Below are 23,271 nucleotides of genomic sequence, written 5' to 3' on the forward strand. Positions count from 1 at the left end.
ACTACTCAAAACACCCGTATCGAAAAGTGTTACCCATAAATGGACAAGGTACAAAAGCTTATCAAATTTTACTACTGAAACTAGTTTTTTCATGTGAAACAGGATTTGTACTTTAATATGGAATTCAAATCTTACAAGTTTTCACGAGTTAAAACTACAATGCTTCTAAATAGAAAATACTAAAAATTGAAGACTTTCTTATTGTTCATAATAACCCAGATGTAAAGGCAGGGGCAGATCCAGGGGTGGCCATGGCCCTCCCTGAAGTCAGATTGGCCAACCCGAAATCCTTAACAATGGTTGGCTATTAGCCTTGTCAGAGGCATGGCTTATTTTTTTTTATTTTTTAAACTATTTAGGTTGTGTTGGGGGCTACAAGTGGCTTTCTTTGCATTTCAATGTTTTCCTCTTGTTAGAACGTCAAATTAATCATTTAGAAATGCATCTTCTTTTTGAGCCCTTAAGGAATTAGGCTTTGAAAATATGCCGCTCAGTTGTGTTACCTTTTAAAGTCAATACATTTTTATGTAGGAATGTAAAATATTTAAGATAGCATACTTAAATATAATTAGTTATTAAAGATAAGATCTAACTCTGCCACTGAACCCATCTTCTGAAGTCAATTAGCTTTATAAAAAAAAGGTAAATAGCTTCAGAAGATTTGGTTTACAAGAACAAAATGTTTTCATACATTTATGCGATACTGAAGAATTAGCCGATTTTTCTTTCTTTTCTGCTCTGAAACATTTTCCTTTAAAGAGCAGAATGAAGAGCAACACTGAATTTTTAGAGTGGATGAAAATATGGAAAATAAACAAACAAATCACAATTCTTTTAGACAATTGGCTTGTTGATAATTTGTTCAAACAGCACTGATACATTTTTAATATGTAATGCAAACATGTCTTACTTGTGTTAATAAGTCAGTCCATATGAAGACCATCAAATAAAATAAAAATATCCGGTCCAGGGATAATTGTTCGTTTTAAATTGCTAGTAGTACAAATAAAAATATAACGAACAAAACAATGGGTATCTGGAGGTCAATTTCATTGTCATGTTATCAATCGCAACTCTAAAAAGAGTTGCAGGCCCAATGTGATGAACCTGTGCTTTAATTTTAAATGACCAAGAAATAAGTGTCTTTGTTGCACCATGTTTCTCCTGCCACTAGGTGACATCAAAATACTAAACATATCCCTATAGAGCTACTTAACCATGACCCCTTTCTTCCCCCTGTGCCACCAGCATGCCAACCATTTTACAGTCATTCCCTTTGAACTGGTTCAGTAAAATGAGTTTGTATCTGCTGAGTATGCTGGCAGCTGGATGGCTCTGCGGTCTCAGCTTTTTTTTTTTCAGCTTTCCTCTGTGTGCTGTGTCAATCACTGAGAAAGCTTTGGTCCAGCTGGGCAGAGAGAGGGAGACATAAATCAAAGAGAGGAGGGAGAAACTTGTAAACTCTGTTGGAAAATAAACAGGGCTTGTTTTGGAGCTGAGCCACAGTGAAATAGGAGGACGTGAGGTGGTGCCTGACTGACTGTTTCACCCTCATAATGTGGAGCAGAAACAGAGAGCCAGACTGCTGTCAGGAGGAGGAGACATACTGGTGAGGGAGAACAGAAGAAAGAGACTGTGAGGATAGCCAGAATGCTGATGTGAGGATGATTAGTATATAAATGCAAACAAACACTAGACCCTGGTACATTCTACTGGAACGAGTCCAGCTCCTTTTCAAAAGCCTGGTTTCCATTACATTCATCATTTTATTCCCTTTCTTGAACAGGCTAATATCAGACAGTGCTTGCTTTCACGTTTGTACGCTAAATACTAAGCTAGTAGTACAGTTGTTACGATACTTTTATAAGATTCTAGTAAAATATCCAAGCGGCAACCTCCGGTGCTGAAAACTGATTCCGATGCGGAAGTGTGAAATCCTGCAGTTCTTTGAGTGATGTGTTGTATTTTTTTTATGTCCATGCTGGTCACTCGTGATCTTGCATCACATTTTTAGCAAGCATAACTTTCTTGGACTCTCTTAGAATCTTCTTTTTTTTTTTTTTTCCTGAGCTCAACCACAAAAATGCTCTAAGGCCTGAAATGTTGCTTCAACTCTGAATTACAGCCATAAATGCCATTCCCTGATGATTATGTCAGACACTAAAAATATGGGGACCAGGTTGCAGGGAGGAAAAATAAAATCAGCTTCAAAGTCCCTATTCAGCATTCATTAGGTCCAGATTGCGTAAATATCTGATTGCCTTCATTTCAGGCAGTCAATAAACTTTAAATAACGAAGCGTCAAATCAAAACCAATATTTTCCCCATGGCACTTTTACGGAAATAACAGGTCAACTCTTTGAGCTACACTTGGAAACGTGCGTCTGATTCTTTGAGACAACAGGTAGTAAATGTTTACAGGCAGATAGCAGGAACAGCATCTGGTGGTTTCAAGCGTAATAGTTTACATCAGCCGGAAAGCCGGAGGTTTCTTCGTCTGATGTCACTACACAACAGTCTACAAAACCTAAACCTCAGGGAACCAACAGCTAACGTTTAACAGCTGTGCTCATCGCAGGCTACACGTGTGCACAAGTTCTACCTCAACCTCCTTCTGTTCTTTAAAAGCACTACGTCAAATATAAAACACTTAGTTGGACGTATTTCATCCGCCACTCCTCAGCAATCGGCAACAAAGGACCCTTAAGTCGTTGTTTGTCGTCACTTGGCCCAATGTCTGAAGTTTTTCACGAGCTGTCTTTTCAGTTGGCGATCAATCAGCAATATTCCTAACAACAACATTTGAGCTTTCAATCTTTCACGAGTGTGACCTCGTAAAAAAAAAAAAATACCTGCCATGTGAATAATGGTAGGTAGAAGTCTGTTCCCTTCATTTTCTGACTCTGTGTATCCTGTACTCAGTCCTTAAATTACATGGCTCTTTCTGGAATTTTTCTCTTCCGTCTGCCTCGCTCCGAATCAAACCTGTGTTGGAACACGACACACTTAATTAAGGTCTGGAAATATAAATTATACCTTCTCCTTCCCTCTCTGCCGGCAGCTGCAGAAGATGAGGAATGGAGGAATTTAGCAAGGAGAGGAGGGGAGGAACACGGTTCAGTGACTTTGACTTTGTTGAATAGTTCTTTTGTCCTCCGCAAGAGAAAAAAAGAGCGAGAGACAAACAGACTTAAACTTAAAGAAAGATGGACAAGCAAAAGAAACAACATCTGAGGCTTACAGTCAAAGAGGACAACAAATGCAAAACTTCACATTAAATCCGTAACTTTCGTTTTATCAACCCTAGCCTACAAAGTAAGAACGAACCCCCACATTTGCTAAGTATCTTTGACAACAGCATATCTTCAGATCAGGACACATTTAACTGGCAGCGCATGTTTATGTTCCTCCACACCGCAGAAGGCTACCTAGCATGCTGCACTTCCAGCTAGCATAGGCCTACTTGAATGAGTTGTAGTAACTACCAAGTTTGTAGCGAGCACAAAGTCTTGCATTTATTTTTGCAAGACAGTTTATCTTGTCTAGTATCCCAGAGTGACACTTTTTTAGCTTCTTCTTTGCAGCTGTGGGGTGTTACAGTTTAATGAGTGACCCTGTTAACTGGTGACATTCAGCTAAATGCATCTTGCGGTTGTCATATGTAGCAATAGCTGTCTTGTGCATGTCTTTTTGTTTAGTTTTTCAATAAAGACATTGGCGAGGAGAATATTTTGACATTAGAAAAAAGAAAATAGCCAAGAGGCACAAGGTCATTTTTTTGGTTTCCAACATCTGTTGTAGGCTAACTAGGCACAACCACATAGCCTAGCCTACTCTTTAGATACAAGTCATCAGGCTCACTTAAAGGCTTTATATGCGATTTTTTGAACCAGCAGATGTCGCCCTTGAGCACCAGCATGAAACCAAAACAACTTGCGCTGCATTGTTGTGTCAGCATGCTAATGCTAGCGATCTTTATAATGCTCGTATCTTCACACTGCATGTAAATTTACCTGAAATGAGCGTGATCTAGAAACACAGTTAAGCAGTGAGTACAGTATGTTATTCTTCTTTTCTCTAGTCCCTGAATTAAACAACTTTTATACGCGAGGGGAGGAGCCAGCCGCTGAAGGGCGATGTAAACAAACTGAAGATAGGACTCTGAAAACTCTGAAACATCACAGACAGCTGGACTCGGGTGTTACACCCATTGTAGACAGTCATGACTCACAGAGTTATTTTCAGAGGATATACTTGATTTCTATTATATTTAAGTGTTAAAAATCACACATAAAGCCTTTAAAACAACATATCTGCTTCTTTTTTATTTTATTTTTTTGTTGGGGGGTTATTCAATTTAGCTTCTTAATTGCTGAATACTGCCACCCTCAGGTGTACATACGTATTACAGCAGCAAACACAACTTCTGTTTTAACGTCAATATTTTAAACTACTAACTTTAAAATCTCAGTTAGTGCTCAGTGAGATGCGTTAACTGTAAAAAAAAAAAAAAATGCACATGATGATACACTTGTTGCCTGCAGGAAAGTAATGTCTCGTTAAAGGTTGTCAGCTCCCTCCCACAGAAACAGACCGGGGGGAGAGAGAGAGAGAGAGAGAGAGAGAGAGAGAGAGAGAGAGAGAGAGAGAGAGAGCACTGCTGACTCAGGAGTCTCTCCCTCTTTCTCTCTCTCCTCCGTCCTCGGCGGATCAAGCGGCTGCAGAGACAAGAACGAGGTGAGATTCATTCAGGTCAAAGTGTGCGTTTTCACTCGAAAGAGAGCTGGATGGATGTGATGCTAATGCTGAGATCATTTACACGTTTACATCATGAAGCATGAAACTCGTTGAATGGTTTCCGCAAACAGATGGTTGATGCATGGTAAACTGCAGAAAGAGCCGATTTTAAGTATCCTATTACTTTTGAGCGTTGCTTTAAAGTGGAAGTAATGCAAAATGCTGACTGTAAATGTGTAGTCTATAGGCCTATTTAAAGAGCTTTCTGGATTTGTTTATAGTTTAAGTGAAGTATTCTTCTGAAATAAAACATCTTATGTGCCTCTTTATCTTTTCGATGGTAGTTTATTTAAACTGAAAAAAGCTTGTTTTTTTGCCTCCTTGTAAATATTTTTGTCTATTTGTAGTCTTTCTGTCTGTGTTTCTCTGTAGTCATTGTGTGTTTTCTTTGTGGTTGATGTGAGAATCCAGCATTGTATTTCTTGTACACATTTCCAGCTCAAGTTGGGGGGGGGGGGGGTTTCCTTTAAAACCCTTCATCCCAGTTAATCATACACACTGAAAGGCTCTCTGAGGTCCATGGCTGGATTTCCTGTGTTTAATTATTTAACATAAAAAAAAAGGCTCCCGATCTTCTACATTGAAGCAAGACCGTCAGACTAAAGGAGGAACATTGTTTGTCTTTGTGTCTCTGTAATCATTTTGTCAACCTTTGAAATCCCTTATCATCGGTTGGTTTGTGTTCTCCATGTTTCACTCGGCATCTCTTTTGTGGTTCTTCTTGTCTCTTTGGAGTCATTTTTTCCCTTTGTAGTCTGTATGTGTGTCTTTGTTGTCATTCTAGGTCTTGTTGTAGTTGATAAGACTCTACTTTGAATCACACAGCACGTCTTTGCGGTTGTTTTTTGTGCCTATCATTTCTCCCCCCAAAACTATTTTCTTCTATTCGATGAGTTTTTATGTTCGAATTAAGTCATTTTGTGTCTTTGCAGCTGTTTTCTCTCTTTTTAAAGATGGATGAGGACAGTGGAAAGAGTAGGGAAATCAGGTGAGAAAGAGTTGGAAATGACGTGCAGGACAGGAAACCAAAGGTCAGATTTGAACCCGGGCCGCCTGCTTGGAGGACTATAGCCTCTGTACATGGGGTGAGACCTAATGGCTAGACCATTGGCGTCCCGTTTTTTTTGTCTCTTCTGAATCAGTATGCATCTCTTTGATTTGAATTTAATCTAGAATCAAAACAGTTATGTACAGTATAGCAATTTATTTCACTTAAGTTATGCTGCTTACTAAAACCATCTGTTCAGGCTTCACTTATTCTTCTAATGTTAGAAGAACATGCAGCAGTAAATGAAGTATTTCAACGTTAAGAGCACGTCTGTTTGGAGTCCTTTTTTTTTGTTTTGGGGGGCTGCTGAGTCCAGTTGTGTAAAAAGGATGCAGCTATCAGTGTGGATGCAGCTGTGATGTCTAAACACAGCAGCACACAGTGTTCCAGTTACTGTACACAGAGACTGGACGACTGCTGAGAGTCTGGCAGACAGCCATCACTTTTCCATTGAGAAATTCTCAGTTTGACATTCTGTTGGAAAAAATCCCTCTGAGTGGGTTTCTTTGGTAATAGACCCTTAAAATGACTCATTGCTTCCTGGGATAATTAGTGGTGATTTATGAGTTTTTCAGGTCATTTTCGGTCCCTGTGCCCTGCTCTTCTCTCTCACTATTTTTAACATTTTCTCTTCTTTACAGTGATTTATCTTTGATGCAGTGTTTGACCTTTTCAGAGTCAGCTATTGCGAAAGGTTTTCTATTTCATTTAAAGTGCTTATTTTTTGCATGACGGCTTCCCTTTATTTGTTTCCCACATTTCCTGGCTCCTGTTTCTTGTTGTTGGGGTGAAAAATGTTTTCCCTGGCTCAAAGTGGAATTTTCCTCTTTCTCTTCTCTGCTGCTCTGGGAATGACATCAAGGACACTTAACGGTCTGACTTTCCGAGCAGCTGCTTAACAACCGACATTTTGACTAGTACACATGTTTCACAAATCGAATGCAACGCTCTTTGCTGCTGGCGGGTAATGATCACATCAGTGGCGTAACACAGTGGACGTTCATTTTTGTCTCTGTACCCGGGCATCTCCAATTTAGCGCCACACTAACTGTGCTGGTGATGCCCCAACTTTTCTGCTAGCGTCACCACGAGTTTGAAGTTCAGTGCAAATAATGCCATGAAATGAATCCTCATTAAATCCAGTACACACATTAATGTTCTCCACATGATGAGTTTTCATCAAGCACAGGCATCGGGACTTAAAAACTGTCCAATATTTTGGATTAATGACTCAATCCCTGCTGTATCTAAACTAAAGTTTGGCCTAAATATAGTCTTACACATTCTTATAGACTCTTATACTGTTGTATGTTTTTTGTGATTCTTTTGTAATAGTGGTCAGACAATGGTTAAAAAGAATGTATACCAGAGTTTTGTTTCTCATTGTAAATAGTTTAGATCATAGCATAGTTTCCTCTTTTCTCACTGCAGGCAAAGTGATGTTGGGAGTCCTCCTCCTCCTGTCCCTCTTCCCAATAGTGGCCCTGGTGCCCCCTCCCAGCGGCCCACCTGTACCCTGCAGGCGCTGCTGTGACCACCTGGAGCCAGAAGATGGCAGCGGAGCCGAGCTTCCAACGGGAGGATTCAACCATGTGCCAGAAGTACGCGCCTACATCAACATGACCATCCTTAAAGGTGTGTTTTTCTACATCTGTATCTCTATATCTGCACAACATAAGCGGCTAATTTTGACTTACAGCTTTTGCACCCAAGTGTCCCGACATCAAAACAGGAATGTAATTAAACAAACCGGGACCGGAAATGAGGCGGCTGTGGTTTCTCTCTAGAACATACTTCCTTTATTACTGACAGTTGTCTGATAAGTGAGTCAAATCAGACCCTCAAGGAAGTTGGGATGTCACAATCACAACAATAATGCAAAACTAACCATTCTTTGTGTGTCAACCTTATCATTTTGCAATTGCATCCCAAAAAAGCTGTTGCCGCTGCATTTTAGGTCAAAGATCATTAAAGCCTGACGAATGTGATGACTGACTAGTTGTACTCTGTGCAGGCGACAAAGGAGATCGTGGCGACAGGGGGACACCAGGTAAACTTGGACACGAAGGCCCTCCAGGCCCCAGAGGTGAAACAGGCTCAAACGGCTCCAAGGGCCAGGCCGGTCTTCCGGGAGACCCCTGCAAGATCCAGAACTCGGCCTTCTCAGTCGGCCGCCGCAAATCACTCCACAGTGTGGAGTCCTTCCAGGGTCTTTTGTTTGACACGGTTTTCGTCAACCTGGGGGACCACTTCAACATGTTCAATGGTAAATTCATTTGCCGTATCCCAGGGGTCTACTTCTTCAACGTCAACATCCACACGTGGAACTTTAAAGAGACTTATCTGCATATTATGCAGAACGAGACGGAGCGCGCCATCGTTTACGCGCAGCCCAGCGAGCGCTCCATCATGCAGAGTCAGAGCCTGATGCTGGAGCTGGAGCTGAGTGAAGAGGTGTGGGTCCGCCTGTACAAGAGGGAGAGGGAGAACGCAATTTACAGCGACGACGTAGACGTCTACATCACCTTCAATGGATACCTCATCAAAGCTAGTGCAGAGGGAGAATGAAGAAGAGTGGGAAGGCTGAGGATTGGACTGATGAGCAACACCATGCAATTCACTGTAAAACAAGTTCTCCTCTTCCTCATATAGAAAAGACATTCAGCATGGTAGCTGAAAAACAAGCAATATCTCTTGGAGAAAATGTGAACAATGATCTCGATCTGCAATCAGCCCATAGGAAAGTGTAGAAAATGTTCAAGTATAATGCAGAATGAGATTCATACCGTGATACTGCAAACCAGCCACGACAAGAAATACGATTATTTGTTATCTTGCCATGCGTTAGATGAGGAGATTAATATCACTTTTGTAACTAATTGATAAATCCGAGCTGGAACTTGCAGCTGGTTAGCGTAGCTTAGCATAAAACCTGGAAAAGCCGGTCTCCGGGCAGAGGTAACAAATCTGCCCATCAGCACTTTTAAGGTTAACCGAGGGTTTTTGTTAAATGTATTTACTTTTTGATCGATGGTTTTATAAAAACAAAAGAAGACAGAATTGAACTGTACAATTTTTTTATCCGTTAAATTTTAATGAAGAAAAATATGATATTTTGTTATCATCTACAATTTAAAAAAAGCTAAGTTTATGGTTATGTTATAGGATAAAGTTAGGAAAAGTAAACTCAATAAGGCAATATTATCACTGGTACTGTCAGCTCATACTGATTTTTGTATGTGGTGCTAAAAACGGTGCTAACTAAACTTTTGTTTCGTGTGAACTTACAGTTACTGAAAATGCAGAAAACATCATGTGTTTTTAATTCAAATAAAAAGGCATTAATTACGTTGTATTTTAAACTCACTTGACTGTTGGAACAAGTTTGCCAGAATGTGCTTGCAATTACCTACAATTAAAATAGATATAATTAACGTTAGATCTCATATTATACGATTTTATACTTGATTTTACAATAGGACAACTATCAGTAAACATATTGTGTTACATTTTCCAAACTCAGATACCACAGGAGAATAATGAGGTAAGTATTTTCATTGTGTATATGTTTGTTTTTAAGTATTTCCATCAGTGGGCTTTACGTTTAATGTACAGTCCATGTCTACAATGTTACACATTAATGTAGTTTATGTTATGTTAGTTCTTCACATGACCACTAGAGGGCATTCAAACCTCATTATGAACTGCAGAGGGAAAGTCCTGAAGTCAGACACCAACAATCCTCATTTGTCGTACTCATGAACGCAGCAAAGTCTTCCCACGTTTACATTCAGACCACTGAAATAAGAGTTATATGAATTAACTACCCCCCCCCCCCTCAACTAAACTGTCTTCTCTGCACTACTAATTATTCCAAATCTTGAAGATGAGACAGTATCATCAAATTTAAATAGTTCAATTTGATATTAAACTATAAGCAGCTTAGCAACTCAATATTAATTATGTGCTATCTTATGTGATTTTCATTGTGCCATTATATCATGTTATAAGAGGGAGAATGTTTTATTGTGTTTTTATTCAGTCGAGATAAGTAACAGACAAAGAGAAGTTATTACATTTCCCATCATGCCTCTCAACCTTTATTTCTCTTGTACAAAGATCAGATGATGCATGACACATTTAATACTAATGAAACTGAATTTTTTTTTTTTTTTGCATTTCCCCCATTACAAAGAGAAAAATAGGTTTTTTTGGGACCTTAAAATTTGAAGCCTAAAACAATTAGTCAGAATTTTGTTCAGGTAAACTATTGAAAATTAAAGTTGGAAAGAGTCCAAATAGATTACTGTTACTGGATTATGCCCTACAGCTGAACCTGTTAAATCGTCAGATGTATTTTCCTGTTCCAGTACTCATAAATTTAATTCATAAACTGTATAAAAAGATGGATGTCATTGCAGCGCCCTTTAAGTGAAGCCAAAACATTAAGGGCTACTGACTGGCTGAAGTATGGATCGTAAACCCTGCATCCTCCATTAATAGATGGGACGTGGGTAAAACTATTAAATTAAGGGCTCATTTCAAACATGAGCCCTTTTCATAATAATGATAATAATACATTTTATTTATTACGCACTTTACATTTTAAGGAAACCTCAAAGTGCTACAATTTGGATAAAACCATAAAAACAATTAAAGTCAAACAGGTAAAATCAGGCAGAGTAAAAAACCTGAGCATAAAACAAGATCTAAGATCTTTTCAGACTGCTTTTTTCCGCAAAAGTGCCGCAACTAAGCTCAGCCATCATCGCGTCTTTGTGCATTCATATCGATTCAGCGAAGGCATAAACTTGGTGTCCTAGTCCGTGAATTCCCATGGAGTGTCAGCTTTGTGGAAACATGGCAAAGCGGGAGCTCCACATAGACACACAGTCAGACAAACACACAGCGCTGCACTCCCCCGCTGGCTCAGCTGAAACAGTCTCGCCTCTGTCGCACCTCTGGTACTAAAGATTGTACAGAGGGGGAGGGGGGGGGGGGTTCACATCATCTTGCCATATGTCTCTGCGAAATTCAGATTAATGCGAGGCATCACAGGGGCTTAAAAATCGCAGCTTGAAATGGAATTCTGAATAGGGCTATGGTTTCTGTCATTATATTTCGTTCTTATCATGCTGAATTATGTCCAAGTCTTCAGTTTTCTTAGAAGCTCAGTTTTTAATTAGTTATTTGATTCAATAAAAAGAAGGCGTAATGTCATGATAGACAGCTCTGTTGACAATGTGGCACTGCCTGCAGCAGACAGAGTTAGATAATGAACGGTGAAAGGAAACACAACCGACACTATCGGGAACTTTCCATAATCGTGTCTACATCAAACCGACGCTGCCGATTTAAGGGATGTTTTTATTGGTGAGAGTTTCGCTTTATAGGAGGGTTGAGATGTTGACACTGCAGCACGGACTCTGCCTCCAAATGATGTCACATCGAAAAATATGCGCTCCCTGGTTTCAAGCTGCAGTACTGAAGCTCAATCATTTCTTCCATTAGATGAGAACAAAGTCTGTACAGAGTCAAAGAACAAAAAACAAAAAACAAACAAACAAACAAATAAGCCCAAAGGCAGTGAGACAACACATGTTGATGGTGTGAATATGAACATCTTTAGTGACTTGCAGAATAAGGTTGCACAGACCAAGTCCATATCACATACAGTACAAACCACAGTTATCCTGTGTGTTAAATGACATACAAACAAATCCATGAGTAGACACAAGAGAGTCCTCGGAGACTCATGAAGACAGTTTGATCATTCTGCTGAACGTCTGTGTTCTTCCTTTTCTCTCCTTTGTATAACCACACATGATAAACAAAGCTCAGGGTGTCAAGTACACCTTGGGGTGGCCTCATATAGCTCTCACTGCTTTGTGTTTAAAATAAAAATGTAGTCCTTCTACAAAAATACTTTTTTTTTTTTTTTTTTTTTGCTGTGTAAACTTTTACATCCAAAGGCACTATCTTATCTTCCCGCTCTCGTGATCACGGTGTGATTAATCCTGACAATCCCATGATCAAACCTTCACTTCAAAACGGACGATATCGCTGACCACAGCCTCGTTTTGCATCGATTTAGAGTACTGGCAGAACTTGTCGCATTGCATTGCACATACTGAAAACACTCCTCGAAATGTGTTCAGCTCCATGCTACAGAATCCTACGTGCCATGAAAACGCTGCCATAAAAACTTGAAAAGCGTTCCTTATTTTTTAGTAAGCAAGAGGAACAACACTGTCTCCTGGATTAACCAACGTAGTTCAGTGTTAGTAAAAACAGTTTGTGTGTAAATACATACATACATAAACGTGATAAAATCATCATCAAAACATCATCTTGGTAACAAGAGGCAATAAAAGGACATGTTCCCTTTGAAAAGCTGGCCTTTTAAACACACAGCGCACCTGTGTACATCAAGCTGAGAAACACAAGAATGCCGAAGCTCCAGCTGAATGCCTCAAACACAAGCTGAGACACATTCAGCTATGACCCAGAGCTGATAGGCCTCTCCTATGACGAGGCAACAATTTATCATGAGTAGCAGACTATGAAATGTTAAAATGATGCAAGCAGTTAAAGTGTAGTCTGAAATGCTTCATATTGAAGGTTGTGCATTATGTGATATGTAACATATAAGAATAATCTTCATGAGGTATGAAATAATTCAACCTTTTTCTTTTTTTTTAAATGAATAGCTGTCATCGAGTATATATCTGCAACATAAAAATCCCTTTCATGCAAAGAAACATTGCACTTAACTCAACGTGCATTAAATTAGACGGCCAAAAATCTACACTTTAAACTAATACATTTACACCTTGTTTAGACTGAATTTCCTGTCTGCTGCATTTACAGTGATGTAAAAACGGAAGATGTTTCCATTACTTATTTTTCCTATCAATACCCAAGAGTAAATTTGGTAAATACTGATTTAAACAATAATAAACCTGAAAACAGAAGATTTCTCTGGGGGAGGGGGTGTTTTGTTATGGCACTGGTTCAACACTTTTGTACCAGCATACTGACTGATATCTAATTTTAGGCAGTGTCCTGAGCCAATATCATTACTTGGATCTGTATTGGAAAAACTCAAGTCAAAACGTACAAGTATGATCGCAAACACAAAAGAGTATTGATATCTGACATCACTTAACCGATCCTGTTATGAAGCATGTGTTAATATCGCCGTCGGTCACTACACAACTGTGACAACAGAAATAACAGTCTTGGCATGACAACAGAAATGAAAGTGCAAGGCCCCAACATCAGACAGTACGGGATTTCTGCAATGACAGCCTTCATTTTTTTTCAAGTTGTGTGACACCTGGAGCGCCTCGTGTTTCCCCAGCAGCGCTCTAACTATTCCAAATGCGTTTATTTCCCCAATTGGGAGAATTGGGGCAGCTTTCAGTTATGGTGATGAAAGAGTCTCTAAGTTGCTTAGAAACTTTAAGTTGCCTACAAACAAACTATAGAGGGCTTTTGTTGGACACCTGGGGCTATAGGACTTTAACCAATAAGTGCTACACTTATAGGACATGAAGGGATATTAGAATGTTAGTTGATGGGGGGGGGACGGGGGGCACCCTATGTACTGAGGCTGAAGTCCTAGACAGTGGCCTTGAGTTCCAATTAGACCTCGGCCCTTTGCTACATGCCCCTCCCCCCCCCCCCCCTCTCTCCTACCAACATTTCCTGTCTCTCTTCAGGTTTTGTTTCCAATAAAAGGCAAAAATGGCCAAAACACGACTAAGAACAATATTTTTCTTTCATATTTAAGGACAGGCAATCAGATTGGGCAGTATTCTGAATATTGTTGGCTTCAACCAAAAAAAGGCAGTTTAGCATGCTTTATGTTAAAGAGCCTGCACCATGTCTGATCAGGGTCTGTGACACTTAGATGTTTTCCTTATCTCAGTTTTGAGTAAACAACAATGAATGTACATCTTCTTAGGGGAAGAGAAATCTGCATCTTAACGTTCTCCCCTCTATGTGTGTGCTTTGTGTTATCTTTGTGATTTAACTTCAGTAATGGACAATAGGTGTTACCTGGCATAGGTGTGCTTCCTCAGAGGAGTGAGTTTCCTAAATGTGCACATTCAGTGAAGAACAGATGTGACAGGAGGAGAGATGGAGGTGTTGCTGTTGAGCGTGGGGTTCTTCATTACATTAATAAAAACACTGTGTCTGAGTTGTGTGATCAGCTTCGTAGAAACACGAGTCACTCGTTGAGGATCCAGTCTGGTTTGTCGTAGCCGAAGAGCCTGAAGTCAGGTTCGTACAGCTTGTAGAGTTCTCTCCTCACCTCGACAGGCACTGTGCTGAACCAATCAGCCTCCCAGCTGCTGGCTGTGAGGTTCCTATGGGAGGTGGGGAACTCAACCACATTGTCCACCCGAAGCTGTCGCAGAAGGTGCTCTGCGTCCTCCTCTGCTGTCTCCAGATGGCCCACAAAGTCATACTGAATCTGGCATGGGTGGCAGAGTCGGTACACCTGCCGCCAGTGCTCATTAAAGGGCATCTCTTTTTCTGTCTGAGGGTCCAGGAGGTACTGGATGAAGTTGGAGAAGGAGGGGTGGACACCCACATTGAATGCCTCGTCCACTGAGGCAGGAGGTGTTGGCTGGTTGGCGTAGCGACGCAGCATGACCTGTGCAAAGCGCCGATAGAAGTCTTCGTTGCGCAACTCAAATTTATTCCTGTAGGCGGAGATGAGGCGCACAAAGGGGTCCCGCACAAAAAGAAACTTGGTGTACTTCTTCAGCTTCACCTTCAAAATAATAAAAAAAAAGTGCATCAACACATCATGTTTTTTTTACCACACAAATAATGGACAATTCACCGATTTGTCCAAGGCAAAAGAACAATCTTAAATACAGAACTTGTAACATGTTGTGTGAGAAGTGCCTTTCTGTGAAGTGGCCTCAGCTTCACAGCACTCAGACTTTTTTTTTTTGTGTTGAAAGGAGTCTGGAGCAGTTCCTCCCAGAAAATAAATAAATGAATACAATTGATATCCCTGTGTGGGAAGCACAGTAACACCAAAGAGTAAATAAAAGCTAGCAGATTTAATAATATGACATTGATATCATGATGTGAAACTATCACAGGATGAGTCTCCATTACAACTGTGCTCAGTAAGGAGCTGTGAATCTCCAAAATGTTGATGATAATTTAGCTCTGATTGTGTTGTTAAGCAATCTATTCTCAGAAGAGAAACACAAAGAGTGCCTGTTATCGTCTTTGTAACAGTAGATCAGGTGCAGCTCTGAAGCTCTACACCTGAGGTCTCCTCGAGCACCATGTAGCACATTTATTTAGGATTTATCATATTGTGTTTTTAGAATCCCCATAGGGTGTAGAGTGTAGTGTTTTATTAAACAGACCTTCATAAGGTGCTTTGCAAACTTGCCGTAGCGTTTCCAGAACTTGTTGAACGTGAAGTGCATGCTGCTGTTGTGGACAAGATCTCTGGGGATCGCCAGCGGGTCTCTCTGGGGAACGCCGTCCTGCAGCATGCTTTCACTTAGGACTATCATGATGCGCTTCCAGTTACTGCACGCTACCTAAGAGACGGGGGGGGGGCAGGAATCAAAGGATCAGTTATTATAGTGATACAGAGCAAATCTAGATCGTATTCTTTGTAACATATTTCAGTGATTAAGCACTTGTTGACAAATTCAAAGAAAACATGACTTTGTGTGTGTATGTGTGTGTGTGTGTGTGTGTGTGTGTGTGTGTGTCTTTGTGTTTTTGCCTAAGCATACATTTGGGGACATAACTCAGAAAAAGAACAATCTATAGGGGACGGTGAAGGTGTGTCTTTAGGATATGAATTTAAGTTTTGCTATGAGGTAATGACCTATCGATAAGTGAACTTGTGTGTTGTGTGCATGTGTCCATGTGTGTGTGTGTGTTCGTGTATTGAGTCTGCGTGTGTGTGTTCATGTATTAGACAAAACATTTGAAAAGTATGAAGTCCTATTAGAGGCTTTAACATAAATATGACATAAAATATGCCAGACTTGCACCATAATTCAACAAAATTCAACAATGACACGGAAGTAAAAAAGGATGAAGGTGGTTGCGTACCTTGGGAACATAGCAGTAGATAATACCGTGCCTATCGTCCACTATAAGATGATCCAGCTCCTTGTTGGGGATATCATCAAATGAACGGTTTTTGCCAGGAAACGCCATGCTGTCATTTGCACACATCTCCTGGAGTAACCTCCGCCGCTGCTCCTGTGATAAAGTAAAGATCCACTTTGTAAGTATCAGCTTAAAATTATTCAGAGAAATGCTTATGGGATACATTATGTCATTAAAAAGTCTCTGCTCTACAATTTAAACACAGAATAATCAATAGTTCCTGACTTTAAAGGCCCTCTAAACCTGCACTGGATATTTACGGGCATGGACATTTTATAGACATTGATTATAAGACCTCTGCTAATGATGGAACCAGGAGGAACTCTCCTGGAATTAAAAAAGGTCACCAACCTGCACAAACCAATAATAATGTAATAGGTGTAAAATCTCCTGGTCACACAGGTGCAAACAAAGCAATAAGAGGCTCAGTGAGACTCAGCGAAACTACCAACTCGAGCAGTTCACACGTCCACATGGACCAGAGAGGGAGTCATATTGGACAAAGTAAGTGAGAACAACTGTGTGGGTGGGCCATGTCTTTAAAAAAATAAGCTTTAGACTGTATTTCATTTTAGAAAAGTTCCTCATCTTGTGTTTTCTTCTATTTCCTGAAGTATCGATATTGTTTTGACATACTTTTAAAAATAAATCATAAATCTATCATTATTTATTCATGTTCTGCTCTGTTGGATAAACGTAGAGCTGTGACAAGAGCTACAGCTGTCAACCAATCTGGGTCCATGTCAATATTACCTCTGTAACAAAAAGAGCAAACATGGTACTAATGACATTTATGATCTCTCTATATGCACGATTTAAGCTAAACCAGTGAGTCAGCATGCAGCTTTGAAATGGTTTGAAAAAATAACAGCTTTTATGAATTTGTTATTCACATGTCAAAATGTCTTCTGTGTTAAAGTCATTGATCCAATAAAACAAGCTCAACAGACATTCAACTCTACTATTACGTTCATAAACAGCAATATAAATAATCATAATAATATCTAACATGAACCTGTCTTTCACGAAGCTCCGCTGCCAATGGAGTCAGGTGAATCTTCCACTCTCTTCTCGGTATATACCGCTCTTCTGCTTTCTCTGATTGGTTACTTGTGTCCGGCGGGGCGGGGTCTGTGGGCTCACCAGTTCCCGGCTCCAAGAACTGGTTCACGAAGGCATCAATGTCGGACAGGAAGGACGGGGTTCGGGAGGTTTGAGGATGCTGCTGCGGGGGAGGGGCGTGCAGGATTTTGGGACCCGGCGATATGGGAGTGTGCAAATACAGATGTGAGACTCCGACATCATCCCAGTAGATGATGATGAGGAGGATCATGAAGGCAGAGCCCAGGACCACAAAGACGCGGAACATCCTGGATGTTCCCATGGCAACTGTTGTTTGCTACAGGATAACCATTGCAACTGATTTCACAGAGCGTCTCTACAGCGTCGACAAGGTCACCATGGCAACACAGTCAAGGTCCAGGAGCTCTATCTCTCACCATGGTGACGGAAAGATGGCAGCTATAGCACAGTCTGTGTTAAGACGGGCCTTTTCATGATGCTGCTGCACTGCAGGTGTGAAACTGACCATCCACTGAATGACTCTCACCTCCGCCTCATTCCTGCAGACAGATAACAGAGAAATAGAAAACCACTGTTAGAATATTTTAATATTCAACAACCACCTGCAGTTCTAAAAACATATTATGTGCTTGCCTTTCTGTTGTCAAGCTGAAAACAATATCTACTTCATTAAAAGTCAGATTATTTCTTTATTTGAAACAAGGTTTGAAGATGATTAAACAGATACAAGACAGGAGGAGGGATTCAGCACAGGAAAAAAAGCCAGGCATAAAAAATTAAAAAAAACAGGCTAAATGTAAAATAAAATATAAGACTAAAGCCAACACTGAAGTGTTTACAAGTGTTGCTGAATTCCTTGTATCTTCAAATTACCCCAATTTAAATAAAAGCACTCAGATTTCAAGGCAAGACTCTTTTATCAGAGCACATGACCGTGGTCTTCTTGCTGTCCTGGTTATAAAATAAGCTGCAATTTTTGAGCAAAGCAGGCAAAGTCTGAAACTTTAGTGGCTTCGTTTTTTGTTTTTTTTGACAAGGCATGAACTGAATTTCTTCTTCACCTCTCCCACTAGACTCAACTCCCACTCTCAGCTGTAAAATCACATGTGGTTGTCAAATATCTGCATGCCACAGGGCTCTGCATACCATACAGAACTAACTTTTGCATTGCACAAGTATCCCGCTGTACCAACACTGGGTTTCCTATGGAGTATGGTACAGCATCTGCACACTTAAATACTGAGTGCCTCTGAAGTAATAAAAGCCCCTATGTTAGCAACCTTTGAAAGAGCGCCAGCAGCAAATATTTTACACACCTAACCTAAGACACATTTTGCATGTACAAGAAACACACTGAAGATTACTGTGCTCATGCAATGCACCAAAAAAAACATTCTGGAGAGCTGCAGAAACACAGCGTGAAGAAGACAAATAAAAAGTATGTGCTGCCAGTGGCTTATCTACATCACAATTCATGTTGAACTCCACTCCATCTCTAGTCCTTTGTATCATTTCTGGGCTAATTTAAAGTCACACTGCATCTCTTTTCCGTTCCAAAAATTTTCTACATTTGAGCTCTTATGCAACAGTCGTCATATTATTTCCTCTTTCCTGAAGCTTAGAGGGGACCATTGACATGGAAAATCCTCGTTCCCCTCTCCAGAGGCTGCAGACAGCTACACTCGCTCTCACACAAATGACTTTCTGCTGCTCTATAATGTACATCACATCAGACATCAGGGGCAGATTATACTAACACCTTCTGTCAGCGGTGGGTTAAGGAGTGAAAATTTATGTAATTGCTCTAGAGAAGAACTATTTTAAGGGGGCATATATTTACATTTTAGGCTCCTCTATACTTCTAGTTCACCACAAATCATACATCGTACATTTCACTAATCTACTTATCTGTTACCAGTTTAGTATCTCCTGCTCAACCAACTGCAATATTAAAACGCAACTAACAAATTAGTGTTGACAATATAACATAGCTACGGCTGCAAATTAGACCTTCTTCTTACATTGCTACGTCTACTTACTTGATTGATAAACTATTACTAATATCAGAAAAACATGAATAAGCATTGTGTCTTGTCTTGTTAAGGAGAACTGGTCTTAAACACACAAATATTAACTATTAAAAAAAGTGGATTCCAAAATCAGAGAACCCCAAAGTTTGTCAGTAGCAATTGATTACACTTAATTAACACTTAAAAGACAATAATTTAACTTAACTTAAGTTAGGTTCTGCAGATGTGATTGAGCAAGACACGAGTACAGAAGTGTGACGTTGAATCACGTCTCCTCGAGTATTCATCTGATGCACAAACTTTCATCAACGTAAGCCATCTGGTGTCGACTGTGTCTTATTGTGTGGAGTCAAGTCTTAGTAATTTCCTCAACAGTTACATCTCTAATCACAAAGTACACAGTATTACACAGTCTGAACGATTTGCAGCCAAATCCTTTTGAGGCCATCCAGCAGAGTGGCACTCAGCTATACTCCCAGCACTTTCTGCAGCCGATGTCACAGACTAGCACTAACACTTTTTCCATACTCTGGTTTCTTTTCTTTTATTACTCTTGAACAAGTTTTCTATTTAATTACTTAAATGGAATGGGAAATGCCTGAAATACAGCCTAAAGTAAGGGGTCAGGCATCAGTCAGCACAACTGAACCATGCATGCATCAATCTCACCACAGTGTCAGCTATAAGCAGAAAAAAAGAAACCCATTTTTCTTCTGTGCACCATAGAGTTAAGAAGATATTAAGCATCGGTTGTTTTGAAATCTCAGTTATCGGATACGGAAGGAAAAAGTGGCAACATTTTATTAAATGTTTTCAGCTATTATTTTATCTATCTGAAAACTCCCTCCACCACTTTGCACAGTTGTTATGGACAGAATCCTGAAGCATTTTTTTTGGGGGGGGGATACAGGAAATACAACGCTTTCTTTTTTAACCTCCACGGTTCACGCATCTTTTCCTGTTGACATAATGTAGGCTTCTTGACTAGGCTAGTGTCAAGATGTCACACGGTAGGCTAATTCAAACAGTATGAAATGCGAATCATGAGCCATGGTGAATTATTTGCAAGTTGCTCCTTAAAACTAGTCCACGTTGCCGGTATAAAGCTAAAAAAAAAAAAACCCGGATGACTGATAAATCACACCGTCCTGTCCGCAGCAGCCGCCAGCGGATGCCAGACCGGGGAACACACACAATGTAGCCTTTGACTGGGAGCAGCGCCGCGGGAACGGGCTGTTCCTCACCCCGGAGAAGGCTTTCTGCTCGTGGCTTTAGGTTTCAGCAAGGTGTCGGGTAGAACCGTGAGTCAAATTTTCCTATGAGACCGTGGACAAAGCAACGAGAACAACAAGCTTCCGCTCAGCCTGTGGTGGGTTTTTTTTTTTTTTTTTTTTATCACTGTCAGTCACTGTGCATGTAGCAGAGTAAAGGTGTCAAAGTAGTGCTCAGCATTTTAGTAAAAGGTGCATACAGAAAACAACGTTTTTGTTTTAAATGTTAAGTTTTGTTTTTTGTAATTACGGAATACGAGTCTGAAAAAAAAAAAAAAACAACAAACGCTTACCGCTTTTCCTGCCCGCGAGCTCTCAGCGCCGCGTCAGCTGAGTCTGTGTGATGGGAGAGAGAGAGAGGAAGAGGAAGAGAGAGAGAGAGAGAGAGAGAGACCCCCGGATTTTTTTTTTCTTGGAGATGGAGCGTAAAGCCACGCAAAACACCGCGAGAGTTCGCAGATGATGGTTCTGCAGAGTGAGCTCATGAGGGGAAAATTCACTTTCTGGGTCAGCTCCAGCATAACATGTCTCCACTCCGGGATGATTTATGTAGACAGCTTCCTCCCACATCCCCCCCCCCCCCCCCCCCCCCCATTCCAAACTCTTCCCCCCCCCTTCTCCCCATAGAAGCAACGTGCTGGAAATAACCTGCTGTACCTGCAAAAACAAATGTCATCTCTACTAGAACAAAAATATCAAGAAGAATCACAGTGAGGAACTGTGCCCGTGAGGACCTGTGTCTATTTCTGTTGCCTCAGGCTGATGTGCTCAAAATCCTGTTATTTGTGAACTCTTTTCATCCTGTGACATCAAACATAGCAAGGAGCCCCTACAGAGCAGCTGATTCGCTTTGCAACCACAGTTTGCAACACATCCCCAGACACACACACACACACACACACACACACAACACAAGCATCTGCTTCCAATCAGCTTCACACTTTTCACCCCGACCCTGGATTTCATTCTGAGCAACGTGTTTTCATGAATTTCCTTTATATAGCCTATCTTCATACAGCGGCGGCAGACATCCTGTGAACACATTGAAACATGTGCTTACACTCAATGAGCATTAACTCACCAATGTAGGCCTAAAAAAACAAAAGAAGTCCCATAGAGAAGGGAAATAAAGTGCAAATGAGAGTATTTGAGGTTAACCTTAACTGCCCTCCAAAACACTGAGGGGAATATTGTGTGGCCTATATGTATGGCTACTTACTAAATGCCTTCATTTTTAGTTTTTGTTGTAGATTATTTGATAAAAAAACATTATTTTTCTTTCTATATTGCCTTTGTATTACACTATACTGGCTGCTGAAATGCAGGTTTAATGACTACAGTTTGGCTGTCGCTGTGTTTTGTTTCATAAATATACACATTTTTCATTTAGCATATGGCTGACATGATTATTCTGGGAATATTGCATATTGCTTGGTGCACGTCTTTCCTCCCAGATGGAGAGATTATCCTGCAGCCTTATGAAAGAGGTCTAAATCCCCCTCTGGCCTGCCCATATTTGTCAAATTGAACCTTCTGGTGGCGTTAACACAGATTTATAAGCTGTAATCAACATTGACCAAAGCCCAATGCGAGTTTACAGATTTAGATATGCAGAGTAAATTTTGAAAAACATGTCTCTACACAAGCCTGTGTCTCATACTTGAAGGGGTTTTGCTCAGCAGCGTTAATCAGTTAACTGATAATCAGTGCTGCAGTGCTCTTTGAATATTTATGTCAAGTCTTAGTCATTTCTTCAACAGCTATCTTTAAAAGTGAAATATGTTTCACTATGGCCTGTTGTCAATTGATTTCACTCTCCACCAGCCCATAGCAATTTGTCAGATTCCCTAGATTTACATCATTATAACAGCGTTGGAGTTTCTGACCCTGAGCATGACACATTCTACAATTCACTTAGCAGACGCTTTTATCCAAAGCGACGTACATCAGAGAGTAAGCACAACACAAGCAAGGATCTAGAGAAAAGGGAACAATGTCAGTAAGAGCAAACGATCAGCTTTGAGTCCGATTGGAAACACAGGTGCTGACAGGAAGTGACCAGAGGCAAAGCACAGTTCTTGAGAGCTCTAATCAGTATAGAAACCATCTTATAAGTTGTCGTTATCAAACAAAAACCATCGTCATTACCATCATCATCATCAATAATATCGAGACCATCATCATTAAGTTAGTAGGTATTCATGAAAGAGCTGGGTCTTTAGCTTTTTCTTAAAGGTGCAGAGGGGCTCTGCAGATCACATGGAGTTTGGAAGTTCATTCCACCACCGGGGGGCGACAGAGGAGAAGAGTCTAGTCAGAGATTTTAGGACCCTGTTGTGAAGGTTGGATCAGACGCCTGTCATTGGCAGAGTGTATGAGTAAAATGAATACTGTGTGGCTGTGGTGAATCAGCCGCTTACAATCCAAATTGCTGTTTGGAGCCTGTCATTACATCCAATATAATGAAGAGTGAACATCACTACACTGACAGCAGACAACAACTCAAACCTACATCAATGTTTCTGAATTAAGAAACTTGGACAGACACAAGGGATGAAGAAATTACATTGTAGAAATAACTAAAAAACATTCCACCACAGAACTGTGTTTACTCTTTAGGCCTATACCTTCCAACATTTTCTTTCTTTCTTTCTTTCTTATGAACTGCTTCAATGCTTCCCTGTAAAGACTGGAGGGTCACCAGTTCAAGTCCCGGTACGGACCAAAGAAGTGTGGAAGTTGGTCTGGTTGCTGGAGAGGTGCCAGGTCACTTACAGAGAATTGCTGAGGTGCTCAGACACCCAACAGCCCCCGCCACGCTCCCCTTGTAGCAGCCCCACTCTGACATCTCTCCATTAATGCATGTCCATAGGTC

The 23,271-nt window shown here is 40.5% G+C and overlaps 2 protein-coding genes across 2 annotated transcripts; one reads left to right on the top strand and one right to left on the bottom strand.

The window, feature by feature from the left end:
• Positions 1 to 4,611: 4,611 nt before the first annotated feature.
• c1qtnf6a (C1q and TNF related 6a) lies at positions 4,612 to 9,194 on the top strand. Its single transcript, XM_061065346.1, has 3 exons — positions 4,612 to 4,737; positions 7,277 to 7,480; positions 7,860 to 9,194. Exons 2-3 carry the CDS (start codon positions 7,285 to 7,287, stop codon positions 8,411 to 8,413), a joined length of 750 nt encoding a protein of 249 aa, XP_060921329.1. The 5' UTR covers positions 4,612 to 4,737; positions 7,277 to 7,284; the 3' UTR covers positions 8,414 to 9,194.
• A 1,965-nt stretch (positions 9,195 to 11,159) lies between these two features.
• On the bottom strand, positions 11,160 to 20,880 carry LOC132995389 (carbohydrate sulfotransferase 12-like). Its single transcript, XM_061065345.1, has 5 exons — positions 20,690 to 20,880; positions 17,028 to 17,634; positions 15,953 to 16,105; positions 15,247 to 15,426; positions 11,160 to 14,630 (listed from the first exon to the last, which is right to left on the bottom strand). The coding sequence occupies exons 2-5, from the start codon at positions 17,394 to 17,396 to the stop codon at positions 14,082 to 14,084; spliced, it is 1,251 nt and encodes a 416-aa protein (XP_060921328.1). The 5' UTR covers positions 17,397 to 17,634; positions 20,690 to 20,880; the 3' UTR covers positions 11,160 to 14,081.
• Between the last annotated feature and the right edge of the window lie 2,391 nt (positions 20,881 to 23,271).

This window comes from Labrus mixtus, chromosome 20 (assembly GCF_963584025.1).
Source record: "Labrus mixtus chromosome 20, fLabMix1.1, whole genome shotgun sequence".
NCBI classification, from domain to species: Eukaryota; Metazoa; Chordata; class Actinopteri; order Labriformes; family Labridae; genus Labrus; species Labrus mixtus.